The sequence below is a fragment of the Pan paniscus genome, chromosome Y (assembly GCF_029289425.2).
Source record: "Pan paniscus chromosome Y, NHGRI_mPanPan1-v2.0_pri, whole genome shotgun sequence".
NCBI classification, from domain to species: Eukaryota; Metazoa; Chordata; class Mammalia; order Primates; family Hominidae; genus Pan; species Pan paniscus.
The window spans coordinates 44,406,930-44,431,584 of NC_073273.2; the positions used below are offsets into that span (position 1 = coordinate 44,406,930).

Sequence of the window (24,655 nt, forward strand, 5' to 3'; positions counted from 1 at the left end):
CTGCTCTGAACATTTGTGTACACATTTTTCTTGGAACCCGTGTTTTCTATTATTTTGAGTACATACCTAGGAGTGGAATTGCTGGTTCATAGAGTAATCCTGTATTTAACTTTTTGAGGATCCACCAAAGCATTTGTTCACAGTGGCTGTACCATTTTAGACTCCCACCAGCACTGTACAAACATTCCAGTTTCATCACATCCTTGCCAACACTTGTTATTTTCCATTTTAGATTTTAGCCATCTCAGTGGGTACGAAGTGGTGCTTCACTGTGGTTGTGATTTGCATTTCCCTAATCACCACATTTCGCTTTCAATATCTGCTATCTGGTACAGTTGTTGCATCTCTTTCATATACCCCACAGTTCTGTAAAACATCCTCAACCATCCCCTCCGTAAGCATCAGTTCAAGGACGTTGCCTCAGTTTTTCCCAGCCAAAGAGACACTCACCTGAGTTTGGCTTCTTGGTGGGTTCTGTGAACAAAGAGAGAAAATAAATGCAATATGCATTGAAGATTCATCGGAAGCATGAAGAAAGGCCATGAACGCCCTGATGAAAGGTGAAAAGGGAGTGACAAAGCCATACAAAGTAAATGATATAGACACAAATTCCATGTTGAATTGAGAAAAAAGGCAAGAAAACACCCTTAAAATCCATTCAAAAACAATCCACCCTTGAGGCTGTGAGGATGCCCACAGGATGGCCAAAGTAGCTGAGAACATCCAAGACAAGTAAGTGAGCCACCTGCCCGTAGAGCCACCACAGGGCTGGACGGTGGAGGGGGAGGCAGGGGGAGGCAAAAGAAAAGAAGGAGAAAGACTTGCAGCTTCCAGAATGATGGCTTATCTCCCTTTCTTTCATTCATTCATTTATTCATTCAGCAAATATGTATTGCATGGATGTGGATATCAGGTCAGGAGTGCTCAGGGTGCAGCCTGTGACTGCCCTGCTTAGTGAACCTGGGTGTGCAGTGTGGATGGGCAGATGAGGGCAGGAGGAGGTTTGAGGAAGATGGCTCAAAGGAGGTGGAGTCGGCCATGGCTGGGAAAATTGGAGCTTCAGGGCTGTGCAATGGCCAGACTTCTTCCAAACGGAGGAAACACTGTATTTGAAAGCACGGTTTACATAACAGCCTAGCATTGCCTTGGTAGGAGGCGGCTGGAACACAGGGGTTTGTGTGTGGTGGGGACATTCACTGGGGATGCAGAGACTGCAAGAAGGAGAGCTTGAACCTCCAAACGGGGCATGTGGTTTCGCATGTCCTGTATTTTAATAGGTTTCTCATCACCTTTTCTCCTTCCTGCCACCTCCCTCTCCCTTCCTGCCCTCCCTTCTTCCTTCCTTCTCTCCTTCCTTCCTTCTCTCCTTTCTTCCTTCCTTCCCTCTCTCCTTTTCCCCCTTCTTCTTTCCTTCCTCCCCACCCTCCTTTCTTCCTTCCTCCCCTCCAACCTTTCTCCTCTCCCTCTCTCCTTCCTTCCCTCCGTCCTTCCCTTATTCTTTGTCTATCTTCCTTTCTTCTCCCATTTTTCTTTCTTTCCTTCCCCCCTCCTTTCTTCCCTTCCTCCTTCATTCCTCCCCTTCTTCCTTCCTTCCCTCAGTCTTTTCTTATCTCCTCTCCTTTCTTCTTCCTTCCTTCCCTCCATCGTTCCCTCTTCTTCCTTGTCTTCCCTCCTTGTTTCCATCCTTTTTCCTCCCTCCCCCCCTCTTTTCCTCCGTCCTTTCATTGTTTCCTTCTTTTCTTTCTTCTCTTCCTTTTCCCTTTCTCCCTCCTCCTACCCTCCCTCCCTCTCTCCCATCCTTCCTTTCTCCGTCTTCTTTTTAAAATGTAAAATTATAACGATTTTTTAAAATAGTGATACACTCACAGAGTTTCTTAAAGCCCAGGCAGTATAGACAGTGAAAAGTGAATTCCCCACAGTCGCCATGCAGGTGACTGTGCTTCCTCTGCACTGGGACTTCCTTCCCATAAGGAAGGGCTGTGTGTGAACAGGCACATGCCTGCCCATTCATGGGGGGCTCTTGGTAGCAAAACGATGCATTCAAAGATGTGTTTGCAGACACTGGCAGTCCTCTAGGTGAGCAATGAAAAGGTAGTAGCAGGTGAGTGGAAAAGAAGTTTATTTATGTGATTTTTAAAAAATTAATGTGAAACTCACATATAAAATTTGACATTTTAAAGTGTGCAATTCAATGGTGTTTCATATATTCACAATATTGTACAATCACCACCTGTATCTAGTTCCAGAACAGTTTCATCCCCCCAAAAGGAGACCCCATAGCCACGAGCAGTCCCTCCCTTTTGTCCCCTCTTCCAGCCCAACAATCACTAATCCACTTTCTGTCTCTCTGAATCTGCCTATTCTGGACATTTCATATTAATGGGATCCTACACCCTGTGGCCTTTTGTGCCTGGCTTCTTTCACTGAGCACATTTTCAAGGCTCATGTAGCATGCATCAGAACCCCCTTCCTTTTTAACAGCCAAATCATATTCTGTTGCCTGGAGGGACCACATTCTGTTCATTCATTCATCCCCTGATGGACAGTTGGGTTGTTTCCACCTTTGGCTTATTGTGAATATTGCTGCTGCAAACATGGGTACACAAATAACTGTTTGAGTCCCTGCTCCCAATTCTCTTGGGTATCTGTCTAGAAGTGGAACTCCTGGGTCACATGTCAGTGATCTTTCAGATCAATAACATGTCTTGTTCTGTATCTGAGCCTACCAGCCAGCCCCTCCTTCACTATTGCACAGGGTTCTCTTGCAGATATGCCTCATTCTTTATCCAGATCAAACGCTGGTGCTACACACTCGGTCTGAATTTTGGAGATAATCCCCCAATGCTTCCAAAGTGGTTGCAACCACACACCTGCCTCCAACCCCCACCCCTCAATCTGCCTTGACAGGGTAGGATTCAACCTTCACCTTTTCTAACTTCATGGGAGAAATGGCATCTCCATGTTGGGGTGAGTCATTACATTTTCCTGTTGCACTGACAACAATTTTGTATCTGCTTTGTAGGATAATTATTAGCAAAAACATCACTGTGTGCAGAAAACTGGGAGAGAGATGAGTTCCTATCATCTTGTTGTTGGCTTTTTAGGATCAGATCTGGTTATCATTCTCTCTTCCTCCAACAAACACCATTATGTAACTGCACTGGTCAACCAGTTGTTCCCAATGCTAAAGCCCAATGGATTCTTCCTCTGTGTACACAAAAGTTTATTTTTCTTTCAAAATAAATGTTTGGTTCCATTGTGCCTGCATTAGAAACCAAATCTTTCCCTTTCTCCCACCCACCACGGTCTGAATACACCTGAATCTCAATTAGACTATCTGCCTCAAGCAGGACTTTCTGCAGGGCCCAGGACACATATTTTCAGCATTCTGGTCAGCCAGAAAGGTTCTAGCTGAACTTGGACTGATGAAAACACAGAATGGGAAGATTCCAGGTCCTCAGTGCCCTGGAGAAGAAAAACTCACAGCCCCGTCAGTGAAGGTAACCAGAGAAGTTGAGGGGAGAACGGAATGAAGTGTGCTCTGGGAGGGGAGATTGGAGGCCACGGATTGGGATCGGGGTGTGGGACAATGAGGGATATGAACTGAAGTGTAAGAAAAGCAGAAACTGGGCCAGGCATGTTGAGGCACGTCTGTAATCCCAGTGTTTTGAGAGACCAAGGTAGAAGGATTTCTTGAGCCCAGGGGTTCAAGACCAGCCTGGGCAACATAGTGAGAATCCGTTTCTACAAAAAAGAAAAAAGAAAAAAATTAGCTTGGCATGGGGGCACACACCTGTTGTTCCAGCTACTTGGGAGGCTGAGGTGGGAGGATCACTTGAGCCAGGAAGTCGAGGCTATGTGGTAAGCTATGATTGCACCACTGCACTCCAGTCTGGGCATCAGAACGAGACTCCCATCTCAATAAAATAAAGTAAAATAAAATAATAAAATACTAGCATATTCCTAAACCACAGGTTTAGAAGCACAGACCTACCAAGAAATGAGTCTGAGACTTTTAGAGAGTGTGTAAAGGTTTGTCTCAAGGTGTCTGCAATCTCCTGCAAAGAACAGAGATCTCAACACCAAGAAATTCCCAACACTGGCCCAATCCAACCCCAAAGTAACTATACAGCTGATGCTGTTAGATCCAAGCTGAAAAGGGAAGGCTCCCCTTGAAATATCGGCACTTACCAGGGTCATCAAGGGCATCTGCCAAATCAAAGTCTCTTTGACCTATTGGGAGCAAACAGGGCATAAGTCACCCCATGATGGAAAGGCCAGAATCCCCCTTGTTCCTCACCTCATGCTGCTCCCCTCCTCCTGCAAGCCTAGGGTCACCCAGAGCACTAAAACTAACCTGACCATGAGCTACGTGGGAGATGCAACCACCACCTCCACCTAGTCCCAGAGCATACTCATCACCCAAAAGAAGACCCCTGTCCCCATTCAGCAGTTAGTTCCCCTCCCGCCTCCCCAGCCCCTGACAACCACTATCCACTTTCTGTCTCCATGAATTGTCTGTTCTGCAAATTTCATATAAATAGAATTCTACAATATGTGGTATTTTGTGCCTGGCTTCTTTCATTGAGCATGATGCTCTTCAGTTGCGTTCACGTTGCAACCTGTGTCAGAGCTTCATTCCTGCTCATGGCCAGGAAACTTTGAAGGAAGCCTCTCTCCAAGCACATAGACTTCTCTCCTGGACTGTCCCACTCACAGTTTAGGACAGGCATTTCCCCCCCACTCCCCAAACACACACACAGAGTCTAGGTTGAGAGGGGCTGCCCTAGAAGAAGGTGAAGCATAACAATGTGAGGGTCCTGGATGCCTGAGAGACTATATGGAGCATAGGACACCTTTGCCACCTCACCTGGCTGCAACACAAACAAGAGATAAACTTTTAATTCTTTGGGGGCTGTTTGTTACAGCAGCTAGCCTACACTGACAAATACAGGGTCAGGAAGCAACCTGTGTGGACAAGCTGAGGTTCCTACCTGATCCAAAAGCAGTTAATCTAATGAATGCGTCCGCAGCAGAGAGAAGAGAACATTCACATCTTTGTGACACATCATTAAAAACACACTGCAGAATTTGTGAGGGTGAAGGGTCCCTCCTGCTGAAATATATGCACACCTTGATCTTGTTCCTCACTTGCCTCTGCCAGTACTAGCCTTGTAGAGAAAACACCACCAGAGAATTTATCAGGAAGTAGAGGATGCAGCCAGGAGCACATTGAATCAGCACTTACTATGCATTGAGTTCTGTTGCAGTAATGCCAGGCACCCAAGAGTCTCATCTGCCCACCCAAGGATGTTGGTATGACCAGCATGCGTATTTCCCAAAGGAAGAAACTGAGGTTCTGGGAAGTTCAGGGCAAGGCAGGAGCAGAGTCAGAATCTACAGAATTGTCCAGGGGGGACAATCTCTCACTCAAACACTAAGCCCTGGAGGAGGCTAAGCCTGGGGGAACCAGGTGAGCCCTAGGTGCTGGGTCTCCCCTGCTCTGATGTCTGTCTCCCTCCCAAAAATCGGTCTGTCTGGGTGACGCTTGCTCTGGGGGAAGGTTCAAGGGCTCCAACATAGATTCGTATAGGCTGTGGCATGGCTCCAGTCAGATGCCACCCGGGCAGGCATTGCAGCTCCTTGTGGAGGCAATTAGGGCCTCTCCGGAGCAGAAGACGCATCCCCAGACAGGAATCCCTAAGTCAGGACAAAGTCACAAACCTTGGAGGGAAGGGGAACTCTGAGCCCAGGGTGCACACAGCAGCTGCCCCTGGGCCCAGACTGGAGGCTGGGAGCTGGCGGTGCCATCACAGGTCAAATCCCACCCGGCCGTTTCTCTTAAACTCTGGGAGCCCCCACGTCCCTCTCAGATGACATTCTCTGTTACCGGCGATCACTACAGGCTCGCCTTTAAGAACAACCCAGCCAATCTTTGCTCCGTCCAGCTCTCTTCTTATTTTTTTTATTGTTGTTTTCTTTTTGTTTGTTTTGTTTTTAGATGGCGTCTCTGTCGCCAAGGCTGGAGTGCAGTGGCACAATCTCAGCCCACTGCAACCCCCACCTCCTGGGTTCAAACGATTCTTGTGCCTCAGCCGCCTGAGTAACTGGGATCACAGGTGCATGCCATCACGCCCAGCTAACTTTTGTATTTTCAGTAGAGACAGGGTTTCACCATGTTGGCCAGGCTGGTCTCGAACTCCTGACCTCAAGTGATCCACCTGCCTCGGCCTCCCAAAGTGCTGGGATTACCGGAGTGAGCCACCGCACCTGGCCTCCTCCAGCGCTCTTGATCATCATGGTCCAAGCTGCTCAGACTGGGCTGGGGGACAGGAACCGTGTCAGCCTCTTGGATCTGTGCAACATCTGCCCTCCAAGGCTGCCAGCAGTTCCAGTCGAGACACCTGTCCAGGACGCCAAAGTGAAGCGTCCCGGCTATGCACACACACTGTGAGAATTTACATTCCAATCTGTGTTCACCGTTGACCAATATCTTTCACTGTGTTATGTCTCCACCCATCCCAGCAATCCCAGGCATCCCCTCAGCAACCACTTAATCTCCTCCAATCTGTGCACCCGGCCACTCCCTGCTGTTGCCCTAAATAACCGAAGGCCTCGGTGTTATCTCTCCCCTCCCGGCCCCTCCTCTCTGAAATGCTGTTGCATAAAACAGGCAGGTGGCACGGGAGGGCCGCAGACAGCTCGTCTCATCCTGCAGCAGGAGGCCAGGTTGCAGCGGAGGCTCCTTCAGCTTTGAGATGCTCCGGATGACCCTGAGAGATGACAGGAATTGGGGGTGGGGAGGGTCACAGAGGAAGCGGAGCCTGGGGGTTTTAGGCTTTGCTTGGTTTCAGGGGTTGCACTGCAGCCAGAAGTTGCTGCATGAGTGACTCACACACACGAGGCCGTTGTTGGTCACACCCAGACTTCGTTACATAAACCAGGCGGACTCCGGCCAGCATCACACGGCCTGGGCACTGAGACAGTCTCCAGTCCTGCATGCCAGGCAGGAAATCTACCTCCCAGGCAGGGCCCCCTGTCCTCTCTCCTCTCCAGGGAAGTTGCAGCAAAGCCACGGCTGGGGCCCTCACGGGCCTGGAGTAAGACCCCCGGGCTGGGAGATGTCCCAGGTAGACAACGCTAACTGTGGGGTCTCTGTCTCCAAGGTTGGGTTGCACATGACGCTATTGCTTTCATGGGGTTTATTTTCCACTGGGAACATAAGACGGGGCAGGAACAGGAGATCTGTTTCCGATTTGCTTTGCTTATAGTTAGTGAACTGAGCGGCTTTTAATCAAATCCTTGTGGTCTGGGATCCCTAAACCCCCAAGAAGAAAGCAGCCTCATTTTGTGCTGGGACTATGACAACGGTCCTCGGTTGCTGGCATCCTGGAGATGTCGATTAAGTGGCTCCTGCTGGTGGATGGGTGGGCCGAGCGCTACACATGAGCCCCCGGTAAAGCTGTGCTCCGGACCCTTTGGAGCTAAGCCATGTGATACAGCACTTTGAAGCATTCTTCCGTAGCCTGCAGTCACCAAACCCCTCTGGGGCCCAAATTCCACCCCTGCCGGATTCAAAGATGCTTCTTATTGGAGTTCCCCTGCCTCCCACCCAAATTCTTTATGTTGATTCAGACCTGCACGTGGTTCAGGCTTACGAGACAATACCGCCAAGTGCAGGCCTCAGCAGCAGCCTCAGAAGCAGAAGTTTCTCTCGGAACTTCTCCAGTCCCCCTGTCTCTGAGTCCCATTCTCCCCTAAGGCACCGAAGGAACTAGAATCCCTCTTCCCCAAGACGGGTCCCAGAAACAAGAACGCCTTTCCCCCCGAAGCCAGCCATAAAACCTAAAAACAGGAATCTAACTTTCCCTCTATCCTATCTGTATAAAGAGTGGCACAGGCTGGGCGCGGTGGCTCACACCTGTAATCCCAGCACTTTGGGAGGCCGAGGAGGGCAGATCACAAGGTCAAGAGATCGAGACCATCCTGGCCAACATGGTGAAACCCCGTCTCTACTAAAAATACAAAACTTAGCTGAGCGTGGTGGTGCGTGCCTGTAATCCCAGCTACTCGGGAGGCTGAGGCAGGAGAATTGCTTGAACCTGGGAGGTGGAGATTGCAGTGAGCCAAGACTGTGCCACTGCACTCCAGCCTGGCAACAGAGTGAGACTCCGTCTCAAAAAAAAAAAAAAAAAAAAAAAAAGAGAGAGAGAGAGAGGCCAAGAAGAATCTAGACACACAGGCCTGGCTGGGTTTCCCCACTCAGGCCATTAGCATTGGATCAGGCCCTTTTTGTCCAACCCTATTTCTACACAGCTGTCCAGACTTGGATGAACCAAAGCATAAATATAAACAATCTCCCCTTGTAACTTGGGGTCTTCATTCTGAATGCTCCCGTGTATACACATTAAATACATTTGTATGTCTTTTCTCCAGTTAATAAATCTGCTTCATGTCCATGATTTTCAGTAATGCTTCAGGGGCCACGACCCCAGAAAGTCAATATAACAAACAGCAATTTTGCAAAGCAAAGAACAGTACCATTGCTCGAATAATAATAATGCAATGTCGAGGCCACCGCCCACTGAACATTAGCTGCCACCAGCACAGCTGCCACGCAGCACAGGAGAGCAATGGACCCACAGCAAAACCTCTGCTCCCCACTGAATTATTTACCTCGCTTTAAAGAAGAAAATCAGCTCCCAGCAGGCTCTGAGCAGAAAATGAAAAGGAACACACAGAGACTATCTAAATCCCTGACCCCAATTACAGCTATTGCCAGCAGAATTTATACACCACGGAACTGAATCAGAGCCAACTGCAATCATTACGGGACGTGCAACCACATTAGCAAATTCAGACAGGCTCTTCTGTTTCATTATTCAATCCAATGTCCTTTGATCTGCATGCCCTGGAGAAACAAAGCCCTTTCAAGCAATTGTTTTCTTCCTTCCTTCCTTCCTTCCTTCCCTCCCTCCCTCCCTCTTTCTCTCTTTCTCTCATACAGAACCTCACTATGTTGCCCAGGCTGCAGTGCAATGGTGCAATCTCTGTTCACTGCAACCTCCGCCTCCCAGGTTCAATTGATTCTCCTGCCTGCCTCAGCCTCCTGAGTAGCTGGGATTACAGGCGCCCCCTACTATGCCCAACTAATTTTTTTAATTTTTAGTAGAGATGGGGTTTCACCATGTTGGCCAGCCTGGTCTCAAACTCCTGACCTCGTGATTCAGCCACCTTGGCCTCCCAAAGTGCGGAGATTACAGGCGTGAGCCGCCATGCCTAGCCTTTTTTTTTTTTTTTCATAAAGAATCTCACTATGTTGCCCAGGCTGCAGTGCAATGGCGCACTCTCGGCTCACTACAACCCCTGCCTCCCTGGTTCGAGCGCTTCTAGTGCCTCAGTCTCCTGAGTAGCTGGGACTACAGGTGCATGCCACTACGCCCAGGTAATTTTCGTATTTTTAGTAGAGACGGGGTTTCACCATGTTGGCCAGGATGGTCTTGAACTCCTGGCATCAAGTGATTCACCCGCCTCGGCCTCCCAAAGTGCTGTAATTACAGGCATGAGCCACCGCCCCCGGCCTATTTTTTATTTCTTTACATCGGATTGTACTGGTTTCCTCTGAAGTGTGGGTTCATTTAAATCAACTTTCTTGGGTCAGCTGCTGCAGATGAAGCCACTTAGTGGGTACTAAGCCCATAGAGCCCTCCTCAGCTTGAGGAAGCCCACAGAGGGGAAAGTTCCGAGGTTTTACAAAGCTGGCACAGGGACCCCGAGAAGGACAAATCTTGACTTCCTTCAGGCAAATCCTAAGGTTTCTCTTTGACTCCAGTTCAGCAATTAAAAAATACCTATGTGTATATATAGAAAGCATATGATAATGGTTCTTGTGACTGAACTTGTGACCGGAAAGAGGTCTGGAATCAGACCCCAGGAGAGGGTTCTTGGACCTTGCACAAGAAAGAATTTGCGGAGAGTCCATAAAATGCAAGCAAGTTTATTAGAAAAGCAGAGGAATGAAGAATGGCTCCTCCATAGACGGAGCAGCCCCGAGGGCCACTGGTTGCCCATTTGTATGGTTCTTTCTTGAGGATATGCTAAACAAGGAGTGGCTTATTCATGCCTCCTCTTTTTAGACCATATAGGGTAACTTCTGACATTGCCATGGCATTTGTAATTGTCATGGGGCTGGTGGGAAGATACCAGTGAGGACCACCCAAGGTCACTCTCGTCGCCATCTTGGATTTGGTAAGATTTGGCCGACTTCTTTACGGCAAGCTGTTTCATCAGCAAGGTCTTTATGACTTGTGTCTCGTGTCAACCTCCTATCTCATCCTGTGCCTTAGAATGCCTTGACCATCAGGGAATGCAGCCCAGCGGCTCTCGGCCTCATTTTACACAGCCCCTACTCAAGCTGGAGTTGCTCTGGTTCGAACACCTCCCACTAACTCAACTGAGGTCCACCGGCCCTGTGCAGTAAAGCCAAACACTGCCATTGGGATTGCAGCGTGAGGAAGTGAGGCATTTATTCCGGGCTATTTAGAGGGCATCAAGCAACCTCCTTGATGCCTTAAGACCCAACCTCCTGGGTGGCCAGTAGGTGAGGGTTTTCAATGGCAAGGAGGCAGAGGTTACAGGCAAAGCCATAATACATGCAGGCTATACATTGCTTTGATCTAAAAAGGCGGGATACCTGGAAGCAGGGGCTTAATGTGGATTCAAAGTTTCTCTGATTTGTCATCGGTTAAAGAGGCGAAGTTTGTCTGAGCATTTGGGGTCAGCAGAAATCAATGTTAGTTCTGGCCATTGGTGTGACTTCCTCCAGCACCTCCCCGCACCCCCTTCCACCCCCCTCCCACCGCCACACGCCCCTGGGAAGGAATTTAGAACAAACATTTGTAATGAGAATTCAGGCCTCAGTTTCTCTTACCCAACGTCTATGAGCCAGCAGATGGCATTTTTTATTTGGTGGGGGTCTGGGTTCCTGAAAATCAATTCAGGGCCATATAGTAAGATGTTATCTTGGCTGGGCATGGTGGCTCACACCCGCAATCCCAGCACTTTGGGAGGCCAGGGCAGGCAGATTACCTGAGGTCAGGAGTTCCAGACCAGACTGGCCAATATGGGGAAGCCCTGTGTCTACTAAAAATACAAAAATGTGGGCGTGGTGGTGTGCACGTGTAGTCCCAGCTACTTGGGAGGCTGATGCGTGAGAATCACTTGAACCCAGGAGGTGCTGGAGGTTGCACTGAGCCAAGATTGCACCACTACACTGCAACCTGGGTGACAGAGCAAGACTCCATCTCAAAAAAGGATGTTATCTTTAGTCTTTACAGGAAACTAAACATATTGAGGCTCTAACTTCCTTGGCTATTGTTCTACACTACAATCACCTTCTTGCTTATCAAGCTGCTCCATGCACTTCTCAAGGCCAGCGAGGTGCCTGGAATTTCCCTTGAAGGAACTCAAGGTTTTCCTTTATTTCCATGCTAGGGAGAGTGCCTGGCAGGCCCCTAAGAGGGGTGTCCTTGCTCCATCTCACTCTCTCCCAGGACGGCATGATTCACAGAGTAAAAAAAATTCAATCATATGACTAGGTTAGGACTGTAGGTTGCAACAGAAAGTGACAAGGAAGGCTGCTGCCCCAATGGGGAAATCTTATTCCTGGTGGGCCTTGTTTGCCGAGGGCTGGGTTCCAGTTTATCCCCATGGATAAAATGAAATCCATTCTGTTCTCTACTTGGTTATGAAGTTTATGTTTCCAGCAGGACAGGAAATCAAACACAGCTGGAGTCTCCTCCTCCACACCTCAACATGAATATCCAGGGACTCCTTAATGCTCAAGCTCACTGGGGCTGCAGATGCCAGAGCTGAGCAGGCCGCCCTGGTGCATGATATGCTCCTCGGAACCCATGAACCCTCCACGGTCTCAGCATCCGAGCAGCCCAGCCTCTCCCCAGAAGGTCAACCAACCGGCCCCGTTCTTGACTTCCCAGTGACCGTATTATGCAGTTGCAGATTGAAGCTCTATTAGAGCAAACATTGGTAATGAGAATTCAGGCCTCAGTGTCTGTCTGTAACACAACAGACGGTGTCTGCAGAGATCGAAGTATTTTGTCATCAAAGAGGAAGGAATGATCATTCATCACAAAAAGCAAGACATCTTTGGTGCAAGGAAAACTCGAGGAAAATACCGCAGACCATGCAATGAGGCACTGGTTGATGGTGTGTTGTAAACCCATCTTCCCAGAGTGGCATGCATACGGATCCCTCAGGACATGGGTGACACACAGACTATGCTTCAGCAGGTCTGTCTGGGCCCAAGACACAGTGTTTCTCATCAGCTCCCAGGGGATGTCAAGGCTGCAGATCCATGGATCTCACTTTGCAGGACAGAGACTTGGTAATGGCTTCCCAGAGTTGTTACAATGAAATCCCAAAGACTGGGCAGCTTAAACAACAACCTTGATTCTCCCATAGTCCTGGAAGCTGGAAGTCTGAGATCAAGGTGTGGGCAGGGCCGGTTCCTCCTGAGTCCTCTCTCCTGGGCTTGTAGATGCCGTCTTCTCCTTGAGTCCCCACGTGGTCATCCCTCTGTGTGTGTCTCTGTGTCCTCATCTCCTCTTCTTATGAGGTGTCTTAGTCCATTTCAGGCTGCTGTCACAGCATACCATAGACTGGGTGGCTTATAAGCAACAGACATTGATTCTCCCACAGTCCTGGAGGCTGGACATCTTGAGATCAGGATATGGGCAAGGCTGTTTCCTCCTGAGGCCTCTGTCCTGGGCTTGTAGACGCCGTCTTCTCCCTGTGTCCCCACGTGGTCGTCCCTCTATGTGCGTGTCTGTGTCCTCATCTGCTCTTCTTATGAGATGTCTTAGTCCATTGCAGGCTGCTATCACAGAATACCATAGGCTGGGTGGCTTACAAACCACAGACTTTTATTCTCCCACAGTCCTGGAGGCTGGAATTCTGAGATCAAGGCATGGGCAGAGCTGGTTCCTCCTGAGGCCTCTCTTCTTGACTTGTAGACACCCTCTTCTCCCTGTGTCTTTACAGGGTCATCTCTCTGTGTGTGTCTGTGTCCTTATCTACTCTTTTTATAAGGACCCCAGTCCTATTGTATCAGGGCACAACCTCCTGAGCTCATTGTACCCTTCTCACCTCTTTAAAGACCCCATCACCAAACACAGTCATGTTCTGAGGTCCTAGGGATTAGGCCTTCAATATATAAATTTTGGAGACGCACAATTCAACCCTTACAGCGGTAACTCATTCATTGGAATACAAATGTGTTTGTCCACTGTGGCTGCTGCCATAGCAAAGTCCCACAGACCAGGCTGTTTAAACAGTGGACATTGATTCTCCCACAGGCCTGGAAGCTGGAAGTCTGAGATCAAGGTGTGGGCAGGGCTGGTTCCTCCTGAGAACTCTCTCCTCGGCTTGCGGATGCCATCTTTTCCCTGAGTCCTCACAGGGTCATCCCTCTGTGCATGTCTGTGTCTTCATCTTGTCTTTTTATAAGGTCTGCAGTCCTGTTGGATCAGGGCCCGACCTAGTGACCTCATTTTGCCTGAATCACCTCTTTTTTTTTTTTTTTTTTTGAGACAGAGCCTCGCTCTGTCGCCCAGGCTGGAGTGTGGTAGTGTGATCTCGGTTCACTGCAACCTCCACCTCCCAGGTTCAAGCGATTCTCCTGCCTCAGCCTCCCAAGTAGCTGGGACTACAGGCACGCCCAGCTAATTTTTTTTTTTTTTTGTATTTTTAGTAGAGATGGGGTCTCACCGTGTTAGCCAGGATGATCTCCATCTCCTGACCTCATGATCTCCCGCCTCAGCCTCCCAAAGTGCTGGGATTACAGGCACGAGCCACCGCACCCAGCCTGAATCACCTCTTTAAAGACCCCATCTCCAAACACAGTCACAATTGGAGGTCCTGCAGGTTACGACTTCCATCTGTAAAATTGAGGAGGGTACAATTTGGCTCACAACAGATTTAAACCATGGAACATGGTCAATTACAATGGGGATGCCATTGGACAGCCTGGTTCAGTGGAGATAACCAGGGTTTGGGAATCTGGAGAGACAGTTTCATCTCAGCAACATCACGCGCCTGGCCTATGCCCTCAATAATACTCTTCCTTAATTTTTTTTTTTCTGAGACAGAGTCTCGCTCTGTTGCCCAGGCTGGAGTGCAGTGGTGCAATCTCGGCTCACTGCAGTGCAATGGCACAATCTCAGCTCACTGCAACCTCTGCCTCCCAGGTTCAAGCAATTCTCTCACCTCAGCCTCCCGAGTAGCTGGGATTACAGGCACACGCCTCCATGCCTGGATCAGCCCAGAATCCAGCCACATGCAGATTCCAGATCAGCCCAGAATCTGGCCACATGCAGATTCTGAAGCATTCCCAGAGGTTGGGATTCACAGACTACAGCAGAGTTTCCCAGCCTCAGCACCGTGGCTGCACACATCACTCACAGGTTTAGGTGCCTCTGGCCCCTGATCCATCGGGGGAATCCCCAGGAGCTTAGCCGTGTCTGGCAGAGCCCCACCTGCAGGCAGAACCCCACTTTTCTACCCCCTGTCTGCCAATGAGAAAGAGGAAAATGGCTGGAATGAGGGGGGCCCTCACAGGAAGGGTCAGTTGTTATCCAAGAAAGGGGAGACATTTCTTGGACTCCGTGCCTGTCTGCTAATTGGCTCCAATATTTGCCAGATGTCTTCACACCCAGGTGCCAAACAGCCATAGACTTTTTCTGCACAGCCCCTTCCTACTCCAACAAGGAAACTATGGAATGCTTAGCTTCTGGGTTATATGTGCCATGGCTCTATGCCCTATGGGGAAAAGATCCTACAAGTGCATTCTGACAGTAAGATCCATTTAGAAATGCCCCAGACAACTATACCATACCTCCTATACTGTACAGGACAACTATACCTCCAGACAACTATACCTCCTACAGTGTACAGGAGCATGACATTTCCAACCTGTCCCCTTTCGCAGGGTTAGAAGTTACAACTAACAGCAGGTTCTCCACTACAGCACTAATGACACTTGGGGCTGCATAACTCTCTGTCATGGGTGCTGTCCTGTGCACTGTAAGGTGTTGAACAACATGCCTTGTCTCCACCCACCGGATGCGAGAACACCCATCCCAGTGCAACTACCAAAATTGTTTCCAGACATTGCCAAGTGTTACTTGAGGAACACAATTATCCCTGAGTAGCAGAAGAATGTCATAGATAGATGATGGACTGCTAGATAAATAGATAGATTGACAGAGGGATGGATAGATAGGTACATAGATAGATACATAGATACACAGATAGGTAATAGAGATGAGAATTGGATAGAGAAGTAGGTAGAAAGATAGATAAATAGATAGATAGACAGACAGACAGATACATAGATAATAGAGATGAGAGTTGGATACAGAAGTAGGTATAATGATAGATAGATAGATAGATAGATAGATAGATAGATAGATAGATAGATGATAGAAGACAGAAAATCATTGACAGATAGATTAGGTAGATGATAGGTGTATATAATAGAGACAGATAGGTCGATGGATAATGGTAGATGATAGATCTAGAGATAGGCAGACAGACAGACAGGATCTCTCATGCTAAGGCAAGATTCCTCAGCCTCAGTCCTACTGACATATGAGGTTGGATCATTCTTTTCTGTGGGGCGTCCTGTGCACTGCAGGGTGTTGAGCAGCATCTCTGGGCTCCACCCACTAGATGCCAGCAGCATCCCTGCTATCAGTGTGGCAACTCAAAGCCTCAAGATATCGACAAGTGTCCCTGTGGATAAACATGATCCCTGGTTGAGAAAGGCTGGATGGCAGCATCTGTATCTGGGGGTGTCACCTTGGGCCTGCATAGAGTGAATGACACATCACCGAATTGGAGAGCACAGAGCTGCCTCCCCACTGTGGCAGTGATCCATGAGACTCCACGCAAAGGTAACCACATGGTTGCACACAGAGTCATCATCTCTTAAAAGAAGTACATAGCTCCGCTTGGGCATCACCTGGGGTGCTTCTTAAAATGCAGGTCTCCCAGCTCCCAAATGCCTGACCCACACCTGCTGAATAAAGACCTCAGTGGGTGGGGACGGGGTGGTGCTTTTAATACCTCCTCCCTTCAAGGTGATGACCTGCACATCAAAGACAGAGAATCACTGCACTAAATGGCTACATGCTCAAGGTGACAATGGCAGGGAAATGACCCATTTGTGGTTCCCTTTCCACACCTAAAAATTTGCTAGATCCTTTGCAGGGAAGGAGGGGGCAGGGAGAGAGGGGGCACCAGAATGGAAGCAAGTCAAGAAAAATATAACTGAGACGTAGGATGAGGCTGGCGTGGTTTGGGGTTCTGTACGCTGGCATGGTATGGCTTCTCACCTTAGGCGATCATCATAACGTTTTTCTCTTTTTTTTTTTTTTTTTTTTTTGAGATGGAGTCTTACTCTGTCACCCAGGCTGGAGTGCAGTGGTGTGATCTCAGCTGATTGCAACCTCCACCTCCTGGGTTCAAGCGATTCTCCTGTCTCAGCCTCCTGAATAGCTGGGATTACAGACACCCCCCACCATGCCTGGCTAATTTTTGTATTTTTAGTAGAAACAGCGTTCTGCCATGTTGGCCAGGCTGGTCTCAAACTCCTGACCTCAAGTGATCTGCCCAACTCGGCCTCCCAAACTGCTGGGATTACAAACATGAGCCACTGTGCCCGGCCCACAACTTCCCCATATCCCAATTTTTAGAAGTAAACTAAACAGCCTGTGACAACCTAATGCAGCAAGTAATGAAAAATACTTGCCACAATCCTCACTTACCTTTACTCAACAGGAAGTACTCAGAAATATGATTTGCTACTGTTCAGAGCTCTGAGTGATCTTTTTCATAAGTCTTTTTTAGTCTTTACATAGAAACACAGCTCTATACAAATGCACACACATTTTAAGTCATGTTGATACGGACAGGAGGCAGGAAGATACTAGATAGAAGAGGGCACTTCCCCAGCAAAGGCCCCGCCCTCAAGCCTGGAAACCTGTAGTCCTAAATGGAAACAGGCATTCCTATTTTTGTGCCCAAATGTTGCCTTTTGACCCACCATGCCTGCCTGTCCTGTACCCATATAACCCCAAACCCCAGACCCCATGTACAGACAGACAGATGAGCAGAAAAGGCGAGGAACCAAAGAGCAGCACAGCAGAGAAGGAGAGAAGAGAAGGAACATCTGAACACTGAGAGGTGTTCAGCTGGGGATGGTTGGAGAAGAGATTAGCCGCAGGACAACCAAACTCCAGGGGAAGATCATCTTCCCACTCCATCCCCTTTCCAACTCCCCAACCATCCCGCTAAGAGTCATCTCCATCTGGCAACAAAGTCTTCCGCATTTACCATCCTTCAGCTGGTTCGTGTGACCTGATTCTTCCTGGATGCTGGACAAGAACCCGGGTACCAAGACGGCACTGAGCTGGCTAACGCTTAAGCCATGTGCGGATGGCAGAGCTAAAAGAGCACTGTAAAACGCCCACTGGGGCTTCGGGGGTCGCAGGCACCCATCCCTAGATGCTACCGTGGGGCCCAGAGCTCAAAAACACTCACACTAGCTGCTGCACCTGCCCGTCTGCAAGTTCTGCCTCCCATAAGACGTTTCAGTGTGCAGCGGTCAAACAGATCAAACACACCCCTGTCGCACATCCTGTGAGGGGGGGGGTCAGGGAACTCTCAGGTTTCAAATCTGATAAGGGAATAATGTACAATAGACTTGGAAGAGACTGTCTTAGCTGGTGTATATCCTGGACATATATCCTTTTCTTTTAATTTATTTTTAATTGATGCATAACAGATGTACATAGCTTCAGGGTACATGTAATAATTTAATACATTTATATAATTTGTAAAGATCAAATCAGCCTACTTGGGATATCCATCCACCTTAAATATTTGTCTTTCCTTCATATTAGAACCATTCCGACTCTTCTATTTTGAAATCTACAATAGATTATTGTAAACTAAAGTCACCCTACTGATTATCTAAACACTAGTGCTTATTTCTTCTATCGAACTCTGTCATTTTCTTTTTTTTTCCCTCAATAAATGACATTTCATACGCTGCCCTTTGGGGTTTCCACTTCTGGTTCTCAGCTTCTTCTCAGCTGTTAGAAGACCTGATTTTGTCTCGTGCTCCTTCATGCCCCTCTGGATTGGACGGCAAATACTAATTAAATACAGTGGAAATGTGAGGCTGCTAAAACATCAACCTCTATTAGGAATATGGCCGTCTTGCTATTATCTTGTTTTGTATTGATAATTTAGTAATCATCATAATGATTTACAGCATATTAACCGTGAACAATATTCTGTCTTCTTTATTTTATTTTAAGTTCCGGGATACGTGTGCAGGACGTGCAGGTTTGTAACATAGGTAAACATGTGCCATGGTGGTTTGCTGCACCTATCAACCCGTCACAGAGGCATTAAGCCCCACATGCATTAGCTATTGATCCTGAACAATAATCTGTTTTCTTAAGTACTTCGTAGCAATCATCGCACCAGCCTTGCAGAATGTTTTTGGGATCTTGGGAATGTGCTCCATTTCCAGCTGGTGATGGCTGGGGATGAAACAGGGTCGCCTGTGCATTTAACTAATTTTTACCCAGGACATACCCAGCTGCTGCATGTACATCATGTTATTCACACAGAAGGGCCCTGATCCAGACCTCACTTTCCTTCCAGTCCCTCCTGTAACCTCCCTAAGGGGCGCTACTTGTGTCAGAGGCACTGGAACAAGAGCGACTCCATCTTGAATAGGGGCTGGGCAATAGAAGGCTGAAACCTACTGGGCTGCATTCCCAGATGATTAAGGCATTCTGAGTCACAGGATGAGACTGAAGGTCTGCACAAGATACAGGTCATAAAGACCTAGCTGATAAAACAGGTGGTAGTAAAGAAGCCGGCCAGAACCCACCAAAACCCAGATGGTGATGAGAGTGGCCTCTGGTTGTCCTCAGTGTTACACTCCCACCAGCACCATGACAATTACAAATGCCACGGCAATGTCAGGAACTCTGCATGGTCTAAAAAGGGGAGGCATGAATAATCCAAGCCTTGCTTAGCATATCACTAAGAAATAACTATACAAATGGGCAAGCAGTAGCTCTAAGAGCTGCTCTGCGGAGTAGCCATTCTTTTATTCCTTTACTTTCCTAATAAACTTGTTTTCAGTTTATAGACTAGCCCTGAATTCTTTATCGAGCGAGATCCAAGAACCCTGTCTTGGGGTCTGGATCCGGACCCCTTTCCTGTAACACTTGGAGGAGGGATGATTCTGATTTTCAGAAGACAAGGCTTGGGATAGAGCGGGATGCTCACTGGAGTCTTCCGAGAGAGAGCTACAAGACAGCTCAGATTCTGCTGCCGGCTGCCCCCGTCCAAATCCTCAGTGCCTCAGTTTACCCATATCTGTGATGGTTAATACTGAATGTCAACTTGATTGGATTGAAGGATACAAAGTATTGATCCTGGGTGTGTCTGTGAGGGTGTTGCCAAAGGAGATTAACATTTGAGTCAGTGGACTGGAAGGGGCGGACCCACCCTCAATCTGGATGGGCACCATCTAATCAGCTGCCGCTGTGGCTAGAATATAAGCAGGCAGAAAAATGTGAAAAGAGACACTGGCCTAGTCTTCTGGCCTACATCTTTCTCCCAAGGTGGATGCTGGAACATCAGACTCCAAGTTCTTCAGTTTTGGAACCTGGACTGGCTCTCCTTGCTCCTCAGCCTGCAGACGGCCTGTTGTGAGACCTTGTGATCATGTGAGTTAATACTTAATAAACTCCTCTCTCTATGTATATTTCTATTGCATTAGTTCTGTCCCTCTAGAGAACCCTGACTAATACACCATCTGTAAAATGACATCAGGCACGACACTCCCGTCATAGGGTTGAGGGACAATCAACTAAGTTAATCCATGCCTAGTGCATAGGAAGTGCTGCCGTCAGTCAAAGAATTTAGCGCAGGACAGGGTGTGGTGGCTGATGCCTGTAATCTCAAGATTTGGGGAGGCCAAGGTGGGAGGATCGTTTGAGCTGAGACGTTCAAGTCCAGCCTGGACAACATAGTGAGATCCCGTCTCTACAAAAAGTTTTAAAAACTAGTCAGGCGTAGCGGCAAATGCCTGTAGTTCCAGCTACTCTGGAGGCTGAGGTGGGAGGTTTGTTCGAACCCCTGGGGTGAAGACTGCAGTGAGCTATGATGGAACCACTGCACTCCAGTCTAGGTGACACAGTGGGCCCCTCCCTCAAAAAAATTAAAACACATTAAAAAAAAGAAAACATTTTATGTCACAAGTGCATTTAATACAACTACCCTACCAAACGCCATAGCTTAGCCTTACCAGCCTTCAAAGTGCTCAGAACACCAGCCAACAGATGGACAAATCATCTAGCACAATGTCGACTTTATAATGAGGTGTTGCATACGTCACATAATTTATTGAATATTGTACTGAAAATGAAAAACAGAATGGCTGTATGGGGCTGGGCACGGTGTCTCACATTTATAATCCCAGCACTTTGGGAGGCCGGTGGATCACCAGAGGTCAAGATTCAAGACCAGCCTGGCCAACACGGTGAAACCCAGTCTGTACTAAAAATAGAAAAATTAGCTGGGTGTGGTGGTGGGCACCTATAATCCCAGCTACTTGAGATGCTGAGGCAGGAGAATTGCTTGACCGTTGTATGGGTACTCAAAGTACAGTTTTCGTTTCTACTGAATGCATACCAATTTTACACCGTTGTAAAGTTGAAAAATCTTAAATTGAAGCATCATGTCAAACCATGGTAAGTTGGGAACTGTCTGTATCCGCACTTTGTAGAAGTTGATTTGCCCAAGGGGATATGGTTAACCTTTGGCTCTTACTGTGAATGATACAAACTCCTGGAAGTACTTTTCTGGGGAGGTGGGTTTGCTGTTGAGCATCTCCCCGTAAACAGAAGCTAATGAATGCATGGCCGCATTGTCCACTTACTAGGTGAGATCTGAAGACAGCACAGAATAATAAAAAATTCTCACTGCAGATCCTAGACTATGTCCACCAGGATCTATCCATCCCGACACCGCCTCCGCCCATAAACAACCAACTCCAATCTTAATGACGTCCATGTCTTTAAATAGGATAAACAGGAAATGCTGCCACAGGGACATCTGAATGATGTCTTTTAACTCCTAACAGAAATACTTCTCTCTCTTAAGATGCGCCCAGGCGTTCCCTTCTCTGAAATCGCCACATTAAAATGACCAAAGAAACTTACTCAACCGTTGTTCAAATCCTGTATTTTATGAGTTCACTGGAGTTTCTCAAAGAGGTCTTTGTACGGAACTGAAAAATCTAATCTTGGAGTCTGGGACAGCCAGCCTGCAAGTTTATATCGAAGTTTTTGATGTGAACAATTCAGGTGGTTTTAATTTGCAAGAATGAATGACAGTGTTTAGGAAAAGATTTAAAAATCTGAACAAATGCAACCCTTCCAGCAAACGAATCTCTGGTAATCTGCCCCACGGGATGAAGTAGTTTCAACTCTACTTTTACTGTATGGAAATGGTCAGAACTAATTTTTAAAATCAGAAAGAAATGACTGGCATTCCACACACACCCAGTCATGCTTGAATCACGGAGTTAAATAGGTCATTTTTTAAACGCGTGGGACACATGGATCAAAACAGGAAAATATGGCGAATATCTAGATGGTATCAGCTAACATCCTGCCCTTCTGGATCTAATTCCCAGATTCCAAATGGGAGCAGCCCGTCTTCTCCCTCCCCTCTCAGCCACCCATCGCTCTTAGTCTCCTTTCTAATCCCATTGGGCAAATTATCCCCATTCACTTCATAGCAACTCCTTTGGAAAGAGTTTCTTAAAGCAAGAATAGAAAAATCCATGCCCAGGCAGATCTCCCTCAAAGCAAAATGCCTCTTACCTCGGGCGTGCATTAGAAAACACAGGAACGCAAGACAGGGAAGTCCCCACCAGCTCTCCATGGTTTGCTTCAGGATGCAAGAACCTCAGTGGACTCCCCAGCCAAGCGGATTGTGAGACCCGGCCTCTCCACCCTCCTGTTGTTGACTTCTGGTCTCCCAGCTTGGAAGGAAGGGAGGCGATGTCTTCAAGTGGAAAATATGAGCCGAACTGCCAGAAACAAATGGGCTCCAAGCTCAGATCCCAAACTCCACAGCTGAAAACCTGTGGGACCAGTGTAGGCACACTCAGTCGTGTGTCGGAGCCAGCCTCCCCGGGCTGCCCCAACCAATCTGCAGCAGCGCAGAGGATGGGGAAACTGGGGTGGTTCCCAAGCACCAATGGGCATCTCAGGCTTCTGGAAGCCGGCACACTTGCTTGGCAACTCTGCTCGCTGCGGGTGTGGGAGCTGTAGCAAGTTCAAAGTCACCAACCCAGAAACCAGAGAAGACACTGGCCGCCTGTAATCTTCCTCCTGCAGGACGTGATTGTACAGTGATACCCAGTGGGGGGTTAATGTACACATCAGTGCAAAGACCTCAGTTGAAGTCTTGCCTTTTATACCTAACAAACTCAGTGACTTCCAAGAGGCATTTTTTATCCTCAGCCTTCAGTTGTCTCTGTAGGTGGCAGAACTAATATTTCAGCAGATACGGTTGTTCAGGAAAAGGAGATGACATGTGGCTTTTTGTGTCTTTCATTTAAATCTGAGACATTTTATGTAACTACCAAAATTTACATCTTCTGTTTGAAATCTCCTTGGAGAAGAAACATGACTGGATAGCTGAGTTCGATGATGACTCCTGCTTTCACAATGGTTTTAATTATATTCTTCCCTGCAGATCTGTGACTGTGTCTAATTTATCCATATACAACTCGTGGGTTAACCCTTACACTCTACCTACCATGAAGCAGTAGGCAAGCACTTAAAAAGTTACCATTTGCAAACAGCTTTGAAGTCCTCTGGTAAATAGATTAACTGCAGGAGAAAGGGGAAAATCAGTCTTAGTTATAAGGGCAGCTTCTAAATTCCCAGAGAAGCAGGATTCATGGCAAACGGACCCAAAAGGAGAAATAAATCTTGGACTTTTCTCTCTGCAAATTTGAGCATCTGGAGTGTTAAGTCTGTTCATGTTGTTGACCTGGTGTTTGGGAGTTGTCTTCTATGAAATATCTTCCTTTTTTTTTTTTTTTTGAGACAGAGTCTCACTCTGTTGCCCAGGCTGGAGTGCAGTGGTGTGATCTCAACTCACTACAACCTCCGCCTCTCAGGTTCAAGCGATTCTCCTGCCTCAGCCACCCGAGTAGCTAGGATTACAGGCACCCGACACCACGCCCGGCTAATTTCTGTATTTTTAGTAGATACAGGGTTTCACTGCATTGGCCAGGCTGGTCTTGAACTCTTGACCTCAAGTGATCCACCTGCCTCGGCTTCCCAAAGTGCTGGGATTACAGGTGTGAGCCATCGCGCCTGGACTGCAACATCTTTATAAAGGTAAGTTACTTGGATGGATTAAGTTCCTGTGCACACAGGTGTGTGTGTGTGTGTGCACGTGTCTGTGTGTGTGTGCGTGTGTGCATGTGTGTGCATGTATGTGTGTGTGTGTGTGTGCGCATATGGGGGAAATGCTCTAAGGCAGTTAGCTTGTGCAGTCCTAAGCTCTGAGTGGCAGAGTCCAGGAAGCAGTTGATGCATTTAGAAAGATATTTCCTTCAAAGTCCCCTGACCCTAAAGAGGACTGACACCGTGACATCTGCTACAAAGCGGATGGACGTCAAAAACTGGATGCTGAGTTAGAGAAAACAGACACAGAAGAACGCATTGTGTAGGATTCCATTTCTCTGAAATGTCCAGAACAGGCAAATCTGCAGAGACAGAAAGCACATTGCCGGTTGCCAGGGGCTGCAAAGACGTGGGAATGGATATATTGTGAGTTGCATTTTTTCTCCCGCAAACTTCATATATTGAAGCCCAACCCTTCAGTACTTCAGAATGTGACTTTCTTTGGAAATAAGATCTTTGCAGATGTATTACTTTGGTGCAAAAGTAATTGCAATTTTCACCATTACTTTTTTTTTTTTTTTTTTTTTTTTTTTTGAGACACAGGCTTGCTCTGTCACCCAGGCTGGAATGCAGTGGCGTGATGTCAGCTCACTGCAACTTCTGCCTCCTGAGTTCAAGTGATTCTTCTGCCTCAGCCTCCTGAGTAGCTAGAATTACAGGCGTGCACCACCACACCTGGTTAATTTTTGCATTTTTAGTAGAGACGGGGTTTCACCATGTTGGCCAGGCTGGTCTCGAACTCCTGACCTTGTGATCCGCCCACCTCGGCCTCTCAAAGTGCTGAGATTACAGGCGTGAGGTAGCGTGCCCAGCCCCTCGCTATTACTTTTAAAGGTGAAAACTGCAATTACTTTTGCACCAACCTAATCATTAGTTAAGATGAGGTCATACTGCAATATGATTGGTATTTTAAAAGAAGAGAGAAATCTGGACACTGACATGCACACGGGGAGAAGGCCTTGGGAACATGAAGTGGGAGATTGGGGTGATGCACCTACAAGCCAAGGGATATTGGCAGCAAACCACTGGACGCAATGGGAGGGGCATGGAATCCATTC

At 47.7% G+C, this 24,655-nt stretch overlaps 1 protein-coding gene across 2 annotated transcripts in view; it reads right to left on the reverse strand.

Moving 5' to 3' along the window:
• Nucleotides 1-24,392, reverse strand: part of XG (Xg glycoprotein (Xg blood group)) — an 89,094-nt gene extending 64,702 nt beyond the window's left edge. Inside the window, exons 1-3 of one of the 2 annotated variants that reach the window (XM_063602034.1) lie at nucleotides 21,996-24,392; nucleotides 4,192-4,233; nucleotides 451-474 (exon numbers count right to left, since the gene is read on the reverse strand). In XM_063602034.1, coding sequence (XP_063458104.1) covers nucleotides 451-474; nucleotides 4,192-4,233; nucleotides 21,996-22,056 — 127 coding nt within the window. In that variant the 5' untranslated portion in view covers nucleotides 22,057-24,392. The remainder of the gene's footprint in view (nucleotides 1-450; nucleotides 475-4,191; nucleotides 4,234-21,995) is intronic. The other variant, XM_063602035.1, reaches the window with a different exon arrangement.
• Nucleotides 24,393-24,655: the final 263 nt, after the last annotated feature.